The sequence below is a fragment of the Corvus cornix genome, chromosome 7 (genome assembly GCF_000738735.6).
Source record: "Corvus cornix cornix isolate S_Up_H32 chromosome 7, ASM73873v5, whole genome shotgun sequence".
Taxonomy (NCBI): domain Eukaryota; kingdom Metazoa; phylum Chordata; class Aves; order Passeriformes; family Corvidae; genus Corvus; species Corvus cornix.
The window spans coordinates 159,661-177,782 of NC_046337.1; the positions used below are offsets into that span (position 1 = coordinate 159,661).

The 18,122-nt window shown below is 37.1% G+C and overlaps 1 protein-coding gene and 2 long non-coding RNA genes across 19 annotated transcripts in view; 1 reads left to right on the forward strand and 2 right to left on the reverse strand.

The window, feature by feature from the left end:
• The window catches only part of BAZ2B (bromodomain adjacent to zinc finger domain 2B), a 121,911-nt gene that overhangs the window by 94,783 nt on the left and 9,006 nt on the right, over window positions 1–18,122 (forward strand). For 12 of the 17 annotated variants that reach the window (XM_039555358.1, XM_039555357.1, XM_039555364.1 and 9 more), the window contains 9 exons: window positions 2,028–2,168; window positions 2,921–3,175; window positions 3,944–4,158; window positions 5,558–5,632; window positions 10,709–10,952; window positions 12,580–12,642; window positions 13,868–14,012; window positions 16,635–17,296; window positions 17,807–18,083. In XM_039555358.1, the coding sequence (XP_039411292.1) occupies window positions 2,028–2,168; window positions 2,921–3,175; window positions 3,944–4,158; window positions 5,558–5,632; window positions 10,709–10,952; window positions 12,580–12,642; window positions 13,868–14,012; window positions 16,635–17,296; window positions 17,807–18,083 (2,077 nt within the window). The remainder of the gene's footprint in view (window positions 1–2,027; window positions 2,169–2,920; window positions 3,176–3,943; window positions 4,159–5,557; window positions 5,633–10,708; window positions 10,953–12,579; window positions 12,643–13,867; window positions 14,013–16,634; window positions 17,297–17,806; window positions 18,084–18,122) is intronic. The other 5 variants (XM_039555359.1, XM_039555366.1, XM_039555369.1 and 2 more) reach the window with 1 other exon arrangement.
• On the reverse strand, window positions 214–2,927 carry LOC109145670. Its single transcript, XR_002047226.2, has 2 exons — window positions 2,799–2,927; window positions 214–834 (listed from the first exon to the last, which is right to left on the reverse strand). It is a non-coding gene; the product is annotated as an uncharacterized LOC109145670 (long non-coding RNA).
• Window positions 6,881–17,884, reverse strand: LOC120410297. The gene is made up of 2 exons (XR_005602383.1): window positions 17,083–17,884; window positions 6,881–10,475 (listed from the first exon to the last, which is right to left on the reverse strand). It is a non-coding gene; the product is annotated as an uncharacterized LOC120410297 (long non-coding RNA).

An 18,122-nucleotide genomic window follows, 5' to 3' on the forward strand; every position in this document is an offset into this window, starting at 1 on the left:
TAAGCATCATTATAGCAAGTAGTTGTTAAGGAAATTGTTAAAATTTTCTCTATAATGTATTTACAAATTTAGATAAAAGTGACTGACCAAAACCTAGAAAAACTGAATAATACTTCAGTGCAAGGAAATAGAGGAAGATGATACCCTAAGCACCCATTCCACTGGCTAAGTGGTCACTTAGTCTGATCCAGTGCTGTAATTATATTCTTACTCTAATAGAAATAGAACAGTGTTTATTTCAACCAATAAAAGTAAACTTACAATAGATTATGAAACTTACTGCAGTTAAAGTTTACAGTTTTAATAATAACTGTAAATTACTGTGTTGCCATGTAAATATCCATATATACTACTTTTGTTTCTTCTGTCACAGTGTTTCAAATTGGCAAAAACAAGTTGTAGGAGATGCCAGTTGGCCTTGAGACGTTGACATAGGCTAAGATAAAAAGCAATAAAACATTTTCAAAAAACCAATCAGAGAGTATTTTCCATTTTAAAATGAAGTTGGGGATTTTGTGCTGCTTTAGTGTATTGTGATTTTTCCATACAAGATGTCCCTTATGAACTCAGCATAAAGAGAGCCTGTGTTGGCAGTACGGAGGATGCTTACACAGTTGTAGAGCAGCAAGCAGCTGGGTAGTTCTGAATGTCACTGCTTTTTTTTCTGCCAGTGTAAATTTATTGATCCAAACATGTTCTTTGTGTCCAATGTGAAACTTGATCTTGCATAAAATCCACTAAAGACTGTAGTAGTAGAAGTCATGATCTCTGTGCACTCACAGTGGTTATCCCCAGGTGTCACCAGTGGTCTGGTATACGATACATTCTATATTCCTATAGAATGAAAAGGAAGAATAAAAAGTCAGGGGGCCTGCCAGAACTCTCCAGAGAAGTTAGTGCTTAAGACTGACCTACAAATGCATCTGAGCCCTGACTTAGTATTGCCCATACTCTCATTGCAAAATATGGTGATAGTAAATGGACGAGACTAGAATGACCTCTTAAATTAACAAAATAGTAGGGAGTAGTTCTGAGCAATGGGAAGCAGCTTGACTCGGTTCTTTAGCCCTTTGGTGTCCACAGGTGAAAAGCACATACAGTGTCTCCAATTTTGTATTGTATAAAGTTCTTAAGTAGTGGCTCACACACACATACGTGTGTTTGTTTAAATGCACAGTTCTGTACCCTGAAGAGATGGCATTGAATGTGGCAGATTCCATACATTTTGCACTCGATATTGGTTGCACAGTGGTGTGTAGGGAATTGTGGCATCAGGACAATGGATTGGTGTTGAACATGTGGCAGCAGAACTCCTGGCACCGGAGATGGGAAAGGCCATGGGAGCTCCAGGTTCAGAGTCAGTCTTGGTGTGTTACAGACAGAGTTAGTGTAGTATTGGTGTGACTCCACTGTGGAGGGTGTTTAAGAGACAAATAATAGGTGCTTGGCTTCTCACTTGATGATCCCTATGTTCTGGTTGTGCAGATAACACATAAAGGACTGTTCAGTTTCAGGTTGCATGCAAAGTGCATGATAATTCAAGGCCAGAAGCTACCTGTGTTTGAACAGATGAGTTGTGTTTTATAAGGTATTCATATCTAGTTTATGTATTATGGGACTTTTTAAACCATGTATTGTTTGGAGACGTTTCTTGAGTGGTCTCTGCTGTAGCAGGTGCAGATTAATGATATTGGTGTGTAAGCAGAGCCTTTAAAATCAGATGCCTTGCATGGCAATTCTTTGCCATATTTTCACTCAGTCATCTTTCTGAAATGGATTCTTCAAAGAGTGCAAACATACTTAAAACCTGTGTCTGCATGGACAGGAGAAAAAAAAGTGAATCTTACATAATTCTACAAATTCAGTGATTTTGTTCTCATTTTCCCCTCCCCTTTGCTTTAATGCAGATTCTTTGATTGATGTGGTGATTATTGAGGTTACAGAAATAGTGCTTTTCAAGTTCTTAGATTGTTCCTTTGTAAGCTTAAATTGTGGGGTTTATTTTTTTCCCTTTTAATTGTCTTAAGGAAAAAGAGCGGCTAAAGCAAGAGAAACGTGATGAAAAAAGATTAAATAAAGAACGTAAACTGGAACAGCGACGATTGGAATTAGAAATGGCAAAGGAGCTAAAGAAGCCTAATGAAGATATGTGCTTAGCAGACCAGAAGGTAATCACAGCAACATAAACTTACTTTTCTTGCTTCTTGTTTGTATATTTTATAATTCTGCCAATAACTTTTTTCTTGCAGCCACACTCAAAGCATTCAAGTTTTAATCGAGGTAATTAGAGAACTATTTAAAATATATACAAATACAAGATACTAGGACACTACACAGTAGCATATGTTTAGTTAATAAAAAGCCTTTTGTTTAAAAGAGGCCTGCTTCCCAAAGAGCACAATTGCTTCAAAAAAAATCTTTATTCAAGTTATTTTTACGTCAGGAAAATGCATCATGTCTCAGTACACAGGCACTAACTAGATAGTCATCTAGAGAACTCTTACAAGCTGTTGCTCAAAAAAAATTACTCTCCCAGTCTTCCAGGTTCTTAGTTCTTTTCCTTAAGGACTTGACAAAAGTCGAGTTCAAAGTCTCTGTTCCAGAGAAATCCCTTCCTTTTTTCCCCTAAATAATTTTACACCACCTTTTACAGTAGTTTGGCTCAGAATAGATCCTAACAGTGTCTCCTGTCCAAAAAGGGAAGTATTTCTTAATCTCTTCCCTCCTATAATTTGTGAAAAGTTAAACATGTTTCAGCATTGAATGGATGAGGGGTGCAGTTTCCCTATCGCCTGTACCTTTCAGCATTGTCGTGCTGTGGGTCAGAAGGAAGTGTTGATCAGTTTTCCCAGCTGGTATCAAAAAAGTTTTCTTTTGAAATTTGCTGCTGAATCTTTTACATTTTTTCTTTACTTTCCAGCCTTTCCCAGAGTTGCCTCGCATCCCAGGCCTCGTTCTTGATGGAAGCACGTTTTCGGATTGTCTCATGGTAGTGCAGTTCCTGCGTAACTTTGGTAAAGTTCTTGGCTTTGATGTGACCGCAGATGTTCCCTCCCTGAGTGTTCTTCAAGAGGGTTTGCTCAACATAGGGGACAGCATGGGAGAAGTACAGGACTTGCTTGTGAAACTTGTCTCCGCAGCTGTGTGTGATCCAGGACTTGGTACAGGATACAAGGTAAAAAAAAAAGAAAAAAATCCATATTAAACACTCTGTATGTATGAATGTATCCTAAAATGCATCTCTGGCACCTCTCTCTTATGGATTTCCATTCTCTTTCTTAATTCATTTCTTCAGTGTCACAGTTCTAATGTTACTCCAAAACTTTGTGTCCCATCAGCCTTCCATTTTCCAGAAGTGATGTACTTCTGTGCATTTTCTCTACACACAAACACACATCCCATTTTTATTTGGACCTTTTGTAGGGCACTGTCACATTTGTGGCCATGTATTTTAACTCCTTTCCATCCATTCCATTGCATTCTTACCCTCATGTTATATTCTCAGTGAATTTTGCCATTTCTTTCCCTAAGGTCTGGTGTCTAGGTCACTTAATCAAAACCCTAATTCATTCATGGCTCTCGTTCTTACTGGCCTTCTTTTTCAAGCCAATACAGCTTTCTTCTACTCTAGAGCTCTACATAGCATCATTGAACAAAGCAGCATTCATCAAGTTTCAGTTGGACCATGCCTTTTTACACGTAATCCATTTAATTATTATTAATGTTATCTCTGTTTTTAAAAATGTAGAGATGAAGACATTCTGATTTGTTACTGCATTTAAGATTTACATTTGCTTGCATAGTTTCAAAGAATAATCATGTTTAAGTCCTTATGTAAAAATGCAAACAAACCCATACCATCTTCTATAAACAATAATACAGCCTACAAAGGAAACCAGTATTTTTTAAACATGATTGTTTGAAATGTCTTTGTTCTTTCTAGGCTAAAACTATTCTTGGGGAGCACTTACTGAATGTTGGTATCAATCGAGATAATGTGTCTGAGATTCTGCAGATTTTCATGGAGGCTCACTGTGGGCAAACAGAGCTGACAGAGAGCTTGAAGACAAAAGCTTTTCAGGCACATTCTCCAGCTCAGAAAGCATCAGTACTTGCTTTTCTGGTCAATGAGTTAGCATGCAGCAAAAGTGTAGTAAGGTAAGATTTTTCCCAAACAGGTGTGTAAAAATAAAATTATAAAAATGTTGTAGTTCAGAAATGCTCTGTATTCACTGTGTTCTGTTACAGGAGGACTACTGATGTTCTTCTTAAAATGAAAGCTGAAATTGGTTGAGTTAATGCTTTTTACCTTTATGTACTGTTGATATGATGGAAGAATAGAACTTTTCCATGTTTGGTCTGTAATTTTGTTTTCAAAGCTTGAACCAAAATTTCTCTAACAATTTTTGGAATAAAAGATGAGGTTGATTACAAAGAAATTTACTAGGTATTCTAGGGAATAATTTAGAAGAGTTATTCGAGGGTTCTGCAGTACACTGTTTTCCCTTTTTCCCTTTTGTTTTTGAAGATGTTTGTTGTCCAAATACTTTAAGTAGGATCATAAGGTGAGTGGCAAGCTTGATGTATCATCATAATAATTCAAGGAAGTGTATATTGCATTTGTGGTCAGTAGTGTATAGCATTTCATAATTTTAAATCCCCCCTATGTTCAACAACTTGTCAAAACCCACCAACGTGCAATAAAAAGTTAGGAAATGCCAGTTTCTAGGGTGCCTGTTCTTCCACAGACTGACTTCCTGTGGTAAAGTCTTTCATCGCCTGATTGAGTGCTGCTTTGTTTCCTGGTGTATTCTGCTGGGTTTGGGACACTGTGCTGCAAAAGTTAATTGGGGTTGTGTAAGGCAGGAGTGGGAGAGATGCTTCAAGTTTTCCAAAGTTGAAAAACAGCAGAAGTGGGCAGTGCAAGTGCTGTGCGTCAGCTGTGCAAGAAAGTTCATGCATATCAATCAAATTCATCATAGAAACTTCCTCTTGTTGCAGATGACTGTGAAGTCTTATTTGTAGAAATGATCAGTCAGAACTTGAGTTTCTATATTTTGATCATAGAAACAACTATAATCTGCTGAATTGTTGAGGTCATGATGTCTCGGAAGTGGGCTCGCAGATGGTGACTGTACCAAAGCCCTTTTTTTGGTTCTTCAGTGAAAAGTCAATGTTGGATTGTAGATCCCAGGGATCCTAGGCAGAATACCTCAGATGTACCAGTGGTAACTGTTTTTTCAGCACAGGGCTACATGCTTTGTGGCAAAGACATTTGGAAGCTTGACACTGAACTAGAGCTACAAAAAGAAATGTTGAATGCCGTGCTTCTTGTGGGAAGAAAGCTGAGGTGATACTGTGGATAAAGACTGACATACGTACAGCAGTTGTGCTGCATTGGCATTCCTAGTATTGTGATTTCCCTTGAAATGATTTATTTTGAATTTTAATGATTTCTCCAAGACAGTTATTTGAGGGGGAAAGTGTTTATATATAAATGTCTGTCAGAAAAAGATACATAAGTTCACAGTTAATGGATTATTTTCATCTTTGACAGTGAAATTGATAAAAACATTGATTATATGTCAAACTTAAGGAGAGATAAATGGATGGTTGAAGGCAAACTTCGGAAGTAAGTTTCATTTCCTTAAATATTACAATATATTGCTTTTTTGCCTTTGTTCATGTACGCTGCTGTATAGGGAATTGGCTCTAAGCACAAAATCAGTTGATGAAGTTACAGGTTTACCAAGAAATTAGTAATCAAACTGCTTAATCTTATAAGGCAGATGTGGATTCAGAATGTTGCAACACCAGTCTTTTACGTCTGTTAAAGATGCATGAGATTCAGAGGGTTAGTGTCCCTCAGAATTGGAGCAAAGTAAAGTCTATTTTGTACTCTTTGGAGGAAAGTAAAAACTTTTTAAGAGGAATATTAAAGGAGCCATAAAATTGCTATTGACAATCGAAGTTTATTTGAGCCTACCATAATTCCCAGTGTTCGTTCTGAAAGGCATTTTAAGACAACGTGATTTTTCATACAGCAATTGCCAATCGAATTTTGCTAATTTATGTTATCTTAGTGTTTCTCATCTGTCAGTGTCACGTTGTTCCCTGTAGCTAGGGATCATATGTAGAATGCAAACTTTGAGATATTTTTTATATTTCTATTTAAGGTAAAATTGGAATTTCTTAAGGGTTGTCAGTTTCATATTCACTGTTCTCCCATCCTACAAGACAAAATTCCATACAGCAAGCATACTGGCTCCAACCATCAGGAAGCTGGATGGCATAAAGTTAATGAATCACAGGCGGTAAAAATGCATAGCCAGACTCTGCTTTTTTTTTTTCTTTGTCATCTTTACCTCTTGCTAGGAATGGTAAATCCTTTCTTAGTCCTTGCTTTAGGTACTTGTGTTTCTAATCTTATGTCTCCATTTTTTCCCTTTAATGTATCTCAGAAGGAAGAAGGAGAGAAGTAAAGAAGAAGGACAAGAGGGAGGTAGAGGAAAAAATTAGACCAATAAAAAGAAATTCTCTACTAATACTGCAAATCCCAGTCTGCACAGAGTTAATGTATTTTATCCTTTAGGATAACCCAGATACTTTTTTTCTGTCTTCATCTGTATCCTCTTGATGGGATATAGTTTAAAAAGTTTTTTTTAAGTTCTGATGTAGCCACAAGTTACCATTAGCAAAATGGGACCCTTCCCTGTCCTTGTCTTCTTAGGGCCTGCTTAGTCTTTCTCTCCCTCCATCAAACTGTAAGTACTTGTAGATGTAGGATCTTCTCTTTTCCTTATAATCTCTAATTTCTTTCCTTTCAAATAGTGAGCATAATACCCGGAAGTTCCAAGCTCCTCCTGCTTGCTACAATCATTTCTTGGTTTTTTTCCATCATGTGTGGATTTCAGGTTCCAGTAGTGCTCTCCCTATTTTCGAGTGCAAGTATTGCAGCAAAGCTCAGAAGTGTTGCTCTTTTGCTTCTTTGAATTCACTGGGCGTGATTAATCTCCTTCATCTTTGATTCAAAATTTTTGAGTTTTCCACTGTTTTTCTGATGAATTCCAAGAAGGTTTTAGAAGACCCTTCTTTTATCAGTTTTAAACAATGTTTTCTTCTTTATTATGTCAATTGTGTTTTCCATAAACCCCTACAGCTGTTCTGGGGCTTCTCTGAAAAGAAATCCCTAAACCTCAGTCTTCTTTTTGCTATTTTTTTCTACTTCCACACTTCATTCTAGCACATTACCTTCCCCATCCATTCACATCTTGGTCTAATTTTTAAGCATCATGGTCCCGAACAGTTTTGCATGGGAATACCTGGTTAGTCAAGTACTCACTGTGTGATCAGCAGCTGTGGCCTCTTTTCACATGCCTACAGACCTTTATGTGCCCCTCAGCACATGCCCCTCTTGTAGGGGATGAATAATGGAGGCTGAGGAATGGGTTTATTTGATCTCAGCCTGGCTTGCCAGTGTTTGCAGATGTTAATCTTCAAACCTCTGTGTCCAGGCTGCCTGGAAGTATATTCAAGTAGGATGAGAAAAGATTCTATCTGCATCAGATATGTTTGATTAGGGATATTTTTTGTGCTTATGTTCTCACTTTTTAATGACATAAGCTTCTCAGCTGGGGAGGAGGGCAAAAATAAATACAAAAGCCTGTGCTTGATGGATACAAATAAGCAACAATAAAATCCCAGGTTGGAAAAGGGAATCACTGTATTTTGTTTTAAGGGATGCTTTCCCTCTCCCCACTCTTCCCTTCTCCTCCTTCCCTCAAGGATCTTAATAAGTGTAATATATGTGGTTAGAAATTGAATTCTGAATTGCCTGGACTGTTTCTGCTTAGCTGATGGTTAATGAGAGGTTGCATCTAATTCCTTCTTTATCACATTTAGATGTGAATCTTGCTACTAATCTCTTTCTTTGTAAAGGCACCTGTCTCATACAGTCAATTGATCTTTCTTTGTGCTTTCTGTGTGGCAGCTGTGGTCAGAAGACTGTCTCACCTGAGATAATTCTGTGATTTTTTTTTTTTTAAACTAGATAATCAAAGTCTCAGCATCTCCTTTTCCATTACATGTCTTCTCTTTGGCATCTCTTTTGTAGCCCGATCAATATAAAACAGAAGAAAAATTAAATACATCCTCTTAAAGAATTAGGTAATAATTTGGTTTTTTACAAGACTTGAAACAAGTTTTTCACTTGTGCAGCAATGTTCTTTTAACATGCCAGTGTTATGGTATGCTCTAAGTTAATTTCTGTTGAATGAAGCCATTTCAACTGTAAATGATGATGGTATATGAAAAGCAGCGTCACTAAAGGGAGAAATTACACCTTGAGTTTGGGTAGGAGATGCTAATGCTGATTTGCAAAACTTCCATTTTTTGAGATGCAAGGTGAAATATGTTAAAAGTATATTAAAAGTAAAATGTTCAGAATTTCTTTGCCTTGGTACTACCTATTACTTACATGCAGAAATTATGGGGAAGGCATGAAAGCTAAGTCAGAAGGTGAATTTTCCTTCTGTGATTTAGTAAACATTATAGATCAGATTAGAGCAGGCTTAAGTCAGTCATATGGTTCTCTGATGGGCCACCCACTCTTATTATAGGACAGTAGACTTTATAATTCTCTCAGCAGTTGCAGATGCAGGTTTGGTCCATACCTGAAGGTGAGAAAGACAGAACAGTTTCCTAAGTGAGGGTTTTCTTCTCTTAGTGAACCATGTGTAGGTAGCAACAGAAAAATTATGCTGCTTCTTGAAATAACCAAACATTTTAAAAGTTACACTGGCATTGGTTTCTGCCTCTGCTTAGGGTACGGACTGCTGCCTTCTTATGCTTGTGGTGCTACCAAAGGAGAGTATCTTTGGTTCATTTGCATCCTTGATAATTTGCAGTATCGTGGAAGCTTCCTTTAATGCTTGACAGCATTACATCTTTAGTTTTGCTTTCAATACAGGTAGCCTTTTTTGTTTCTTCTCACTCCCCTTAGGTATATGAAAGAGGTGTTGGTACGTCATTGAACATTCACTTGCCAGTTTTATTACTGAATTGTCTTTATATCTTAGTGTAAATTGTCTCTAAATTTGTCCAGTGCTGCAGCAGTCAATCCAGTCATTGACTAGTGATTTTGGTAGTTAATTCCTGTGTATGGGCAGGAATTTCCAGTCCACACGAAGAGGGTTTGATGGCTTGAAGTTATCCTGGTAAAAAGGAAATTAGTTTTCTAAAAAAACTTAGTTCAATCGCCTGAGTGGTATTGATGCTCAGTGACACTAAGGGTTTTTGCACCACACATGAAAATGTTATTTGCTTCTAAATTCACTGAGAGGCCTGAGATTTTTTTTTTTTTTTTTAAAAAGGTATTTTAAATCATTAAAACAGGTAAACATCCACTTGATTTGGAAAAATAAATGTATAAAACTTTATAAATTCTCCAGTGGATTAACCAGTGCATAAAAACCCAACCCAAACCAAAACAACAAACCCAAAGCCCAGCAGTTTTCAAGTCCCCTTGATGATTTCTTGGCTAACAGTCTTTTTCTAAAAGAAGTGCTGCTCCCAGTTGAACAGTGACACCTTCATTTCAGTCTGTGCTGTTGAGGACTGGCTCTGGTTATCGGCATTTTAGAAGGCTAATAGATTTGTCAGTATTCCCTGGAGCCAGTACTTGGACAGCACTCATTGTACTTGTAGCCACTTGCTGTATGGAATATTGTTCTGTAGGATGGGAAGAGAGAGGAGTACGACAAGGAAAAATTACGTCCTGGTAATTGTGTTTGTCGTTACCGTTCTGCTTTTCCCATCCTACCTTCTTCAGTCATCTCTTACAAAATCTTTGTCTTTTCTACACGTTTATGAATCTCTTCTAAGTCAGTTGCGTTTTTGGTCTGCGTGATAAGTGACTGGTTCAGCCTGGCTATTTACACCTCCTGTGGTTCAGCATGTTTGCCTGCAAGCTCCCTGATAGGTGGAACTGTAATTTTTGCTGTGTGGAATCTTGTCTTATAGGGGTTTTATAGAAGAAGGAGGTCTACTACAACCATAATAACTGGTATGTAAGTTTCCCTTTTCTTTCATAAAAGGAAAATTGACAGTTTGATTAATCTTTAGTAATTAAGGTAACTAAAATTCCCCAGAAAATAAGTATATCTAGAATAAAAAGATCAGCTAAAGGCCTAAAGTCAAATAATATTTAAAGTTCACAAAAATCTGAAAAAAAAAAAAAGAAAATTAAACCAATACTGCCATTGCCATGCAATGTATATAATTTCGTACTTCCAAGTGAGGATTTTTGCCTTTCCCCCCACTCCCTCAGACACAGGTGTTTTGTCATCAAGTTCTTAAATGCATTAAATAGAACCATTTCAACTTCTTTATCTTTTTTCTTCTATATCGTCTTTCCTGACTTCTCAAAATCCCTCCGGTGTTTCATTTCTTCTGGACAGTTACACAATAAAATTGACCTGCGAGAAACAAAGTCTATTCAGAACGGAACCAAGAGTTGTAAGGGGTTTTATAACCTCAGTTTTTCTTGTTGACTAGTGACAATGAATCTTGAGAAAATACAGTGTCATGATAGAACAGAAGCTCTACTTTAAATCTGACATCTATGATTTTCTTTCAATCTCATAGGAGGAGAGGTATGTTTATGCTACAGACATAATCCATAATTTCTCCCTTTCTCATGTGTTCTAAGGCTTAGAATCATTCATGCCAAGAAAACTGGTAAAAGAGATGCTGCAGGCAGTGGGGATGGAGGCGAGGAACCCCATTCCTTGGAGACACCCGCACCTGGCCGCAAGCGCCGGCGGAAGGGAGGGGACAGTGACTATGATGATGATGATGATGATGACAGTGATGATCAGGCAGATGAGGATGATGAGGATGAAGAAGACAAAGACGATAAAAAAGGAAAGAAGGCAGAAGTTTGTGAGGATGAGGTAGGGAATTTTTAGTATATTGAAATTTTATTTGCCAATAAACTAAAACTTGTTTTCCTTCTGTTTTTCTGTAATATGGTACTGTTTCCCCAAAATGTTGCCATGAAAAGGAGGGAAGAATAACTTACCTCCAATGTTCTTAAATTTTTATTAGTTTTTATTATTTTGTTAACTAAAAAACAGAAGAGTAAAGTTATGTTTAACATTCTCTATTGTGAAGCTTGAGTGACCTTCCTGTGTATTTTTTCACAGCTTCTCCCAGGTAGTCACTGCCTGACTGTATTTGATCACAAGATGGTAAATTCTGTTAGTCAGTGTCAGATACAATACAGGAAGGATCACTGAATGATTTTTAGCTTGCTGAAGTGATTTTTAATGGAAATGCACAGGCTTCCACTGGATGGAACCTGATACAAGGCACAAGCAATAGAACTACGTTTTAGTGCACTTGGTGTTGCACTGGGTGTTTTCTGTTTGCCAGAAAATGATCCATTCATGCAAGGTTTGAAGATTTTTAAGACTGCTTGAACAGTGCATATATCCAACATATGTGAACTCAGATCTTTGCATACACCCTTTATTAGAAACATAGCTAATTTCTAGAGTAGGAATAGCCCTTTGTGATGTTATTCTGGATTTATTTCAAGTACTAGAATTTGTATGAATTTAAGAGAATACCTTAAAGGAGCAGCCCAGAGTTCTTAAAAATAATTCAGAATTAAAAATAAGTAGTATTTAGATTTCTAATCTCAAGTCCATCCCTTAATCCTTTTCCCTCTTGTATAATCTCCTGTATTGGTGTACTGGGTGTTTCATAGACAAAATTCCAGTAACTGGACAGAAATTCATTTTCTGATCTACCAGAAGTTCCATTGCATTTGTGTTCTGTGTGGTTTTTCAGAAGGCTTCATTCTGATACACTTTTACAGAGCCAAGTAATACAAGAGTTGTATCTTATGGTGCAGATGATTTTGGCCGTATTCTTTTGGAAATTTACTGTTATCTCCAAAGATTTTCTTCAACTAAATTAAAACTCTTCTCATGGAAAAGAATCTCATTTTTAAACAGTCAAGAAGAAGGCAACCACGGACTTCATCATGAGTGCATTTCTCTTCAAAAATCAGCAGGATTGATGCTGTAACTTTTATAGCAGAGTTGTAATTTAAATTGGCTCTACAATTTCATGTAGACATTGAAATAAAATACAAATGTGGACTGACCAAAGACTTACTGATAAGATTTTAAGACATGCCATTATTTAATGCATGAGAAACACTTAAAATTATCTGGACTATCTAAAAAGCTTCATAGAAATGAAGATTAAATTCTACAGTGTTGTGTTCATGCACAAACTGAGTTACTTCCAGTTTTCGGCAAACAATTGGCCATGAGCTTTCTCCTTTGTCCACATCTGGGGTGGTTTGAAAAGATTCAAGGTGTATCCTCATTTCAGTTATGTTGTTGCTAGTGAAATATATTGCACAAGCACACAATTTGAACTTTTTGTTCTCTTTAGTATTTTCCTCTCATTTTCTGTTACATCTTTTTCCTGTAATAATGATAAGACATAGTAGTATGATTTTATCCTGAAATAAATTTGGTGTGACAGTAGATTTGGTGATTACAGGATGATGGGGACCAGACAGCAAGTGTTGAAGAACTAGAGAAGCAGATCGAAAAACTGACAAAGGTGAGAGAGACCATTAGTCTTTTTTCTTCTACAAATGTTGTTACTGGATGTCAGGAGTTAGTATATTAAACATAATTTTCAGTGCTCCAAGTTAATATAAATTGAAATAAGTATCTACTCTAGTTTTGTGAAAGTATGAATGATGCTCCAATTCATGACACCTGAATTTTGAGTTCAGTCTGGTGGCCCTAAGTGGATGTCACTCAAAAGGCAGTTAATAATAATAGTTGATAATATATTTCCACTTCTGAGACTAAAAAGTAATGTAATCTTTATCCAGATCTGCTTGATATATTCGTGTTTGTTGATCTTAGAAAGTGATGACAAATTCTGTATATGAGAAGCAATGGCTTCAGTTATACAATGGATTGTGGTTCTCATGCCCTCCTTTGCATGGTGATTTCTGCAGTTGTGCTCCAAGCTAATACAGAGCTGTCTGGGCTTCACATTTTGAAAGAAGCAGCAGTAGAATAGGAAGAGAAGTGTAAATGAGAAAGATGTAATGCTCTAATCGGGGGTACTCATGGCCCATGTTTTTATTGTTCCTATTAGAAAATTTGTCATTTAAGACTTTGTGTGTTGGTTTCTCTCATGTTCCAAATTGCAGTAAATTAGCAGTCCAGGATTCCACCTGACTCCCAGCAGTGTCAAATTTAGCAGAGCAAGAACTGAATAAACAAACTGAAGTTCTTGTTGGCCCCCCTCAAAGAGCTGTGTTATGTTCAAAGACAGAATTTATTTTTGTGAATTGTTGTTCTCATTCTTTTATGAACAGCTAAAATATCTCATTACTCTCCTATCAGCAGTTGCACTATCATCTATCTTTGGGCCTCTGTTTACCATTTGCTGATGCTGTTTAACTGTTAGGATTTCAGCTGTTCTCATGCAATGAAATCTTTGATCCACTGCTTTTTGAGAGTCAGGGTTAAAAAGACAGGGTTCACCATTGCAGTGTGTTTTTAGAGGAAAACTGATAAACTTAGGCTGAGCCATGGAGTACTTTAAATGATTTTTTTTTTTTAAAGGAAGCTTTTTAAGTAAAATCATCAAGGCAGCAGTTGTGATTAGAACAGCACAACACACAGACACACCACTATCCCGAATCTCTGAGAGGACATCCTTGTCTGACCTTTGAACTTCTTTCAGTCTGGCAGCCAGATGTTTTCTGTAATAATGAGATTTTTTTTCCCCCACTGATTTATAATGCTTTCCCTTTTTTAAATAGCAACAAAGCCAGTACAGAAAGAAATTATTTGAAGCTTCGCACTGTTTGCGTTCCATGATGTTTGGTCAGGATCGTTACAGGCGCCGGTACTGGATTCTGCCCCAGTGTGGTGGTATTTTTGTAGAAGGCATGGAAAGTGGTGAAGGTAAGAGCCATAAAGTAATGGCCCATCTCCAGAGGTGCTGGCATTGTGCAGCAAGGTCTTCACCCTCAACCAGATGCTCAACAGACTGCTGTCAATAGACCTCTCCACTCACGTGTTTCTCTGATATCTCTTTCTGGTTAGGAAAGAGCAGGTAATACCTTTCAAAATGAGGATTGGTATTTTGGAAGTTTTCAGCTGTTACACTTCTACATGTTATGCATTTTCACATTTACCTACTTGCAAAGTTTTTTTTACTTTTTCTGAACTGTTTCAGCTTTCCCTATGCCAGTGACCTCTGTGTATGAAAATTAAGAGGGCCATAGAATGCAGAAAAAAATTTTCATTCTCAGTTGTTACATTTTCTGCAAATGCACAGATTATTCTGTGCATGAAGTTATGATAGATGTCTGCAAAAATACGACAATTATTTTCATGAAGTGAAGTACCTTGTTTTCTAATCAACCACATGATTCAGTGTCTGTATTTTACCAATTGATCTTTCTTTAACCAGCATTTGCTGAAATTACTTTGCCAAGACTAAAATGTAATTTTGGGGTTGTGACAGTTGTATATTAACTGTGGTTGATTTTTTCACACACTTTAAATTGGATAGATGCAGAAATTGTGTATTAATCTGACTTCTTTGTTGGTATTAGAATTTTTAAACATAAACCTTCATTTTGGGCACAGAAAAACCTTTTCTAATTTTCATATAGATGAACCAAAACATCATTACTTTCACATTTTTCCCCTGAAAAAGTAACCAAAAAAATTCTGATGCGCATCAGAATTGCATGATCTCATGAGAATGGCATCATTCTAGAGAGCTGTTTAATTAACTGTTACTGTATGGCATAGTAGGAAATGTGAGCCTGGTTTTGGGCCCAAAAATAAGCCACGGAACTTCCCCATATGTAATCTTGATCATCAAGTTATCTTTCTGAAATGGGTAGCATAAAAAGTACTTCCTTCTCTGTCTCCTGCTCTGCATTAACTTATGCTCTATGTTAGGAACTACTTTGCTCATGAGTAGCTGCATCCAGAAGGTGCTCTTTGCATTTCCTTGGTTTGCTGTATTTCATTATATTTTAACCAGATGAATCCCCCAAATGCTTTGGAAGTGGTACACAAAGAAAATAATTGACATACACTTACCTGTCTTAAAATAGTAAAAGACCCCACACAAACAAACCCCCACAAAAGTTTTAGCCAAGAGCCATAGGGCAAACCTCTGTTTTAATGTTGTCTTAGTGAAAGTTTCATCTCCCTGAAAAGGAAAACAGTTGTGTTCTTAAATTCTCCCCTACCTCCTCTTCCCCATAGCTCTTAGTTTGCCCTCTTTCTGTAAATTCTGCAGTTTATCTGTTTCTAATTCCTTTACCTAAACCTTGGAAATAGGAGACACAAAGTGTTGAATGATCTGTCCATTTAAACAATTCTTCTCTATCCCTTTCGTGCAGCCGTTTTCGTGCTTATGCTGATACTTAAATTATTTATATCTTGATACAGACGGTAACTGTACATTGGCTTTGTGTTTACACCAAAATGTGTAAACGCATTTTGAAGTTTTAATAGGAAGGAATGTACTTTTCTTTGTAGAAATGACGGTTTTTCAGGAGCAAGTAAACATTTATAGATGTACCTGCCATGAACTGTAAGCCATGTGTTTATTTGTGACTGCAGTATCTGATGAGCATAAAATAAGGAGTTGGATTTTCTATCTCCTTCCCCTTATGCTAACAGTTCTTTATTTATCAGCATTTTATACTTAGTCTTTGTCTAAGTTAGCAGTCAGTATAAGGGTAGAAGAGAAATGGTTAAGAAAGACTAGTAGACCAAAGAAGACAAAAAAAAAGGTTTTTCTTTTTGTAAAAGGTAGATCTTCAGATCTTTTGCACCTCCTGTGTTTGAAGAAACTTCTTTTTTTAATCACCTTCTGCTTGCTGTACTTTAAATTGCTTAGATGTTAGCTGTCTGCTTAGTTGCATGGAGAGGTCCAATCATCATGTTGGGTGGCTCTTGAAAGTCTTAAACTTCAGAGACTGTTAACATTGTTTCCCAGTCAAAGTTGTTAATGATTTGTATTAAAAGAAGTAAAATGTTTAATGTTATCTCAGTGTTTGGGGAAGATTTGATTTTGTAACAGGAATTTTGGTTCTCCATTTTGTAGTTGGATGTGTGCTTAATGAAACGATCAGTTGCAAAAATAAACTTAGGGCTGTCAACGCTGGACTCCCTTGATATCGCCAGAGGGGCTTTTCAATGAGCCATGCGGAGTCTTGCAAAAAGAAAGCTGGCAAAATTTTGTCCCTTTCAGAGACTTGGCACTGGCATACTGCTTCAGATGTGTGAATCTGGTAGCCTGTTAGCCATGTCGAGGTGATTTTTCCTTGAGGTGTTTAGTAGTGTTTAACTGTGTATCCCTAGAAACTTGTTTCCCTCTGCACAGTGCACTGTAAAGTGAGAAGGGATTTCATTAACAACAGTGGCAAAGACATGGGAATCTAACATATGTTGAGCCAAAAATGAAGTCATTTTTAATTTAAACTATGATTATAAAAACTTTGTAAAATAGTTGATCTGTTATAGGTAAATATATTTCTGCTTCTTGTACCTTGTTAGGTCTAGAAGAAATTGCAAAAGAAAAAGAGAAGTTAAAAAAGGAAGAAAGTATGCATATCAAAGAAGAATTTGAAACAGAAGAAAAATTACATTGTTTAGCTACAACTCACTATGAGCAAAAGGAAAATTTGAAAGAAAAGGACAGTACTAACCTGTTTTTACAAAAGCCTGGATCATTTTCAAAATTAAGTAAATTGTTAGAGGTAGCAAAAATGCCACCTGAGTCTGACACTATATCCCCAAAACCTAATGGCAGTGCAGCAAATGGCTGCACGTTATCTTACCCAAGTAACTCAAAAAACTCTCTCTGCAGTCTGCAGCCCCCTGCATCGCAAAGCTCCATTGAGAAGTCTGATTCTAATAGTCTTTTCAGTCCTAATGCAAGTGGGACAGGAAAGTTTTACAGTTCTCCACTAATTCCAAATGATCAGTTGTTAAAGACTCTTACTGAGAAGAGCAGGCAGTGGTTCAGCCTGTTACCACGGGTGCCCTGCGATGACACCTCGGTGACCCACGTGGACACAGCAGCTGGTACAGCTCCGCTCACTCCTCAGTCACATCCACCATCAAAGTCACCATCACCTGTTCCGTCTCCTCTTCTGGGCTCGACCTCTGCACAGAGCCCTATGGGATTAAGTCCTTTTGCATTGTCACCACTGCAGGTAAAGAAATTAATTTTTGAATAGCTTGAATTTGCAGAGCTTACTTGGGCAGGATGTCTCTTTAGACAAATTATTTCACAGACCTGTGATCATTATATCTGCATTTCTTTATCTTTTTTTCTATTTCTAAATGTTTGTAACTGACTACAGAAGTTTTATAATGCTAGGTTACAATGTGTCAAGTAAGCCAACGTATGATATTTTGTATGTGTATTTCGGTAGTTTAATTTGGCTTTTAGGGTGTTGGCTCCTGGTATTAAATGAAAAGCAAGTAAATAAAAACTAGTTTTTGGAAGTGTAACACACCAAACCCTACTTCTGAAAACTATTGTTTTTTAGCATTAACTGGGCCCTAATAAGAAGTATTACATGTCAGTGTTATTAGTTTTTCTGAAACTAATTGAAGTACTGAGTAAAGGCTTTCTTTGTGTTTTGATTATTGTTTGACAAATAGCATCCTTATCATAGTCCAGGTTTCTTGGTTATAGTAATGGTAGTTGTGCTCTGTAGCAGATGAAGACAGGACTACCTATAATGGGACTTCAGTTTTGTGGATGGCCTACAGGAGTTCTTACTTCAAATGTTCCATTTCCATCTCCTTTACCTGCCCTTGGATCAGGGTTGGGATTATCAGAAGTGAATGGTAACGCATTCTTGGCATCTAGTGTTCCTGCAAGTAAAAGTGAATCACCAGCACTACAAGCTGAAAAAATAGCTTCTGCCCCTTCTACAGCAGCTGAAGTAGCCAAACCTGTAGATTATCCTAACCCAAAGCCTATACCAGAAGGTAAGTGTAATGCAACAATAAGATGATAATTTCTGCAGT